At 41.9% G+C, this 4,186-nt stretch overlaps 1 protein-coding gene across 1 annotated transcript; it reads left to right on the forward strand.

Moving 5' to 3' along the window:
- The first annotated feature begins 277 nt into the window (after positions 1–277).
- On the forward strand, positions 278–1,594 carry LOC139739194 (uncharacterized). The gene has a single exon (XM_071649809.1). It carries the CDS (start codon positions 278–280, stop codon positions 1,559–1,561), a length of 1,284 nt encoding a protein of 427 aa, XP_071505910.1. The 3' UTR covers positions 1,562–1,594.
- Positions 1,595–4,186: the final 2,592 nt, after the last annotated feature.

The following is a 4,186-nucleotide window of genomic DNA, read 5'->3' on the forward strand; positions in this document are numbered from 1 at the left end:
TAACGAGGTTACGGCCTTTCGGTTCACCTTTTGTGCGGAACGTGAGGTCCCCTGTGTGGTTGCTAGGGGACGCTGAAAGGGAACTATGTGCCTTGACTACGGGAGGGCAAACTCGAGTGGGTCTTACGGTATGTGTAGTAGCACGCGTGGAGTAGGTGTACAAGAGCGATTAGCACCGGTTGTTTACTTTGCGGGACAATGTATGTTTTTACTTCTTTCTTTATCCCTTGACTTCTTGTCGGTTTCTTCTCGGGAGTGAAATCTGATAAATAATTTAATGACGGGGATATTCAAACCATCGGATCCCTCGTGGGGAAATGGTGTCATGGACCGGTTATATGTCAACACCATTCCATCATGCCTACCGGAAATCTGGAGCCCAGGCGGGACGGGCATCCATCGGGCTATCCTCGGGGGCAGGCTGCATCAGGTCCGCCTCCTCATCTCGATGAAGTCGAACGTGGATAAGCGCGATTCGGCCGGATACACTCCACTCATGGTGTCGGCCATGCTGTCGTCGGAAGAGCACGGGATGAGGTGCATCAAAGTCCTCATCAAAGCCGGCGTCGACGTCAACATGGTGGACTTCATCGGAAGGTCGGCGCTGAGTCTCGCCTGTCTGCACGGCAGGGCGAAGATAGTTGAGGTCCTGCTGCAGGAGGACAAGCTGGAAAAGAACATGCCCGATAAAAATGGCGACACCCCTCTGAATATCGCTGCTGCGCAGGGATTCACGTCCATCGTAGAGATGCTGGTAGCTTCGTTGGTAAAGGATGGTATCCCCGTGGATAAGAGAAACACTCAAGGCTGTACTGCGCTCCTTCTTGCCACGAAGTTAGGACACTACGACTGCGCCAAAATCTTGCTCTTGAACGGAAAAGCATCTGTCAGTTCGCGCGACAACGAGTACTTCATGAACCCGACGGAGTGGGCCAAGTTCAGCCAAGAGAAATTGCAGGCGGAAATTAAATCCAGATCGATGATGTTCCTTAACGATCCACGCGTAAGACAGGGCGACTCCAGACCCGACTCTGTGCCACCGCTGCCTTCGACCGCCTCTTCGACGTCGAAGACTGTGCGTCGATTCATCCCGCCATTCCACAGTTTCAACAGGGAAATCCAGATCATTGGCGAGCTGCGACAACGTCAGGAGCAGCTGAGCGATCTCATCACCATCTTCCACGAGCGAGAGAAGGACCGCAGCGAGCCAAGCAGTCGATGCGGTAATCGCCGGAAGGACAGTCGAGTGTCGAGCGCCGCGTCGGCCCAGACGGATCGTCTCGACCCGATGTGTAATTCGGGGCGAGCCAACACCAACACCCCGCTCGATCTCGGTATCCTATTTCGACTTTACACGGAACAGCAGAAGAGTCGTCCGTCGCAGGCGGTGAACAGGAGTTTGTTGGGGGCATCGTTGCCGTCCATGGTCGAGCCGACATCGGATAGGCAGGGAAGCGCACTCGCTCGACCACCGCAGTTGAAACGATACCAGACGTCAGTGGCATCGAACAACGGAGCAACCCGACAACGAAGAACAACAATCACGTCACTGACCGGGTAGCCGAAATACGCCATCATCATTGAAGAACAGCAAAATGGCCACACGCAGTCAAAAGGCCTAAACCACGGCATAGAAACAAGCCTTTTATAATTACGTACATGCGTAACTATGTGTGGTGTCACATAATTACACAGTATTTACGCACCCGGTTATTACCATGTGTTACCCATGTGTGCTTCTGTGTCCTGCAGTGATATGTAACGTTGTGGGGCTATAATTTTCTTCATTTTTCAGCGGTGTTTGTCTCGAAAATAAGGTTAACAAGACAACGCTATCTCTTACCCACCAACTCCTCGCACACTAAAATGGACCTAAAGGTATCTATGCAAATTGGTTTGAAACAAGACCAAACTGTATCTTCTATCACAGAAGAGCAAAACCCGCTAGCAGTATTGAACATAATTGAATGATCCATTGAATTTCAAGCTATGATAATGTAAAACTGTGTAGTACAGATTCGTTTAAAATGACTGTATCCTATATACTTATGTATGTTGTTGGGCTGTTCAACAGTCCTGGGCATTTATCAACTGCATGAATTTGTTTTGTATTTTGTCATTTCCGCCTTGATGTAATCATGCTCTCCTTAGTGCAATTACGCTAATTAAACCGATGTTTTCATAAAAAGTTAGGCGTGAACCACAAGCGCCAATAAATAATACAGTCACGAGATATTGAACAATAAATCAATATTCTCTTTTGTGACGACACTTCTTTGAATAGAGATGATTTATTCTGGGATAAACAATGTGTTAATGATACTATCATAATGAACATCAGCGAGAAGAGTTGTGATCGTTTCGTTGATCTGAATAAGTAATTTTTAATCAACATGTTCAACACACACTTATTTAACCAGGTAGAATGCATGAAGCCTGTACGCAATTTACGTGTATATCTCGATTCGGACGGACGCAAGCTCTTCTCGTTGTTTTGATACCACTTTGCCAAAACCCCTGAGATGTTTTGAGGAAAAGACAAAGGCATAGAAATATGATAGAGGTAGACTATGGTGAATATCATGGTGCAAATATAATTACGCAAACCCTAAAGTTGTCAAAGTGTTTGAAAAGGAAGATATTGAAAAACACAATTATACAAAGGGGAAAAGGGGAAAAGGGGAAAAGGAGAAAATAGCACTAAGTTGTATTTATTTCTTGTTTTGTGGCTGACTAGTTTACATCCCCCGAAGAAATTTCATGATCTGTTTATTACTTTTAATATTTCATGGTTGATATTATATATAAAAAAACTATTGCAGATTAATGCATTTAACTTCAGTGACATTTTTTAATTTACAATTTCAATCTTTATATTATATGTCACAAAAGGGTAGGGGTAAGGTAAATTCAAGGTGAGATGAACTAAAAAGTAATAGAAGTAATTAAAACCGCAGACCTATCTATCAAAGAGGACTTCAAAATACAACATTTATATACTTGATGTCTCCATAGTAATAACTGAAATACACGTAGCTGATTGGCTGTTGCGAGGATGCGCGCCATGGAAAGTGTAATATTCCATACTCTGTGCATTTGATGGAAGCTGCTCTGTGAAGCGGGGTATTGGACTGATAAGATGAAAAAGTGCAATATGATAATGTGTACATCACTTTGAGCATGTCAAGCTGTTGAATATTATGTAATTAGAAGACAGTACTTGACTGGTTGGATGAATGGCAATTATGTGGGTCCGTGCGTAGCGTAATTATAAAATGTGCATACTATAATTCTATTACAAAAAAAACAAAAACAAAAAACTATGCAACATGCAGTCCATGGAATGGTTTAGAGTTACTTTTCATTCCTCGTGTTATATATTTTCGGCGTGTAATAAACTGAATACTTGTACAACGTCCACAATGTAGTGCAATGATTTTAAATGATAATAATAATGTATCATCCTGGTGTCTCTGCACAAAGAATTGATTGTATCATTTAACGCAGAATTAGAATACATCATCAAGTACAAGATAAAAAAGATAACCTTGATGATTCTTTAGATTGAGGTGTTAGGATTTGCCTGAACAACCTCTAAAACGATTGAAAGATTTCAGTTCCATCGATATTCAATTTGGTATATGAATTGTTATGCATACGGGCTTTTTTTTTTTTTTTGAAGCAATATAATTTCTAAAACCATATCATGATTTTATTCCTGATATTAATTCCTTGGCAGATGATTTGAATTTCTTTTTTGAATATATAATCATGGTGTACTCGTTAGGTATTGGAACTATAGGGCCTATGTGTATGACAAAATGTGGCCTAATTTTGACTCTGAAACTGAAATAAATTGACGTACAGTATTAAAACACGTTTTCTTTTCCAAACCAATGAGATAAGAGCACACCATAATCATGTACATTGTACTTTATTAAGTGATCATTGTATGAAGTGCTCATGATATATCATTATTTTCATTACTTTTTTAACGCGTGATTGTTGTGCTACATTATAGTACATCTGAGAACACACACATAAAAAGTACAATTCAATTAACGTCGGCATGTAAACAGGATGTTTCAGGAGATCTATTTTTGTAAGTGCTCTTTTACAGTGTTGTGACAAGGAACGACTTTTATCTGGGGGGCATTTCATGAAGCATTTTGTCTGACAAGTTGTC

The sequence above is a fragment of the Diadema antillarum genome, unplaced genomic scaffold (genome assembly GCF_040938485.1).
Source record: "Diadema antillarum isolate AM-2024a unplaced genomic scaffold, OU_Dant_1.0 seq00000788_RagTag, whole genome shotgun sequence".
Lineage (NCBI taxonomy): Eukaryota > Metazoa > Echinodermata > Echinoidea > Diadematoida > Diadematidae > Diadema > Diadema antillarum.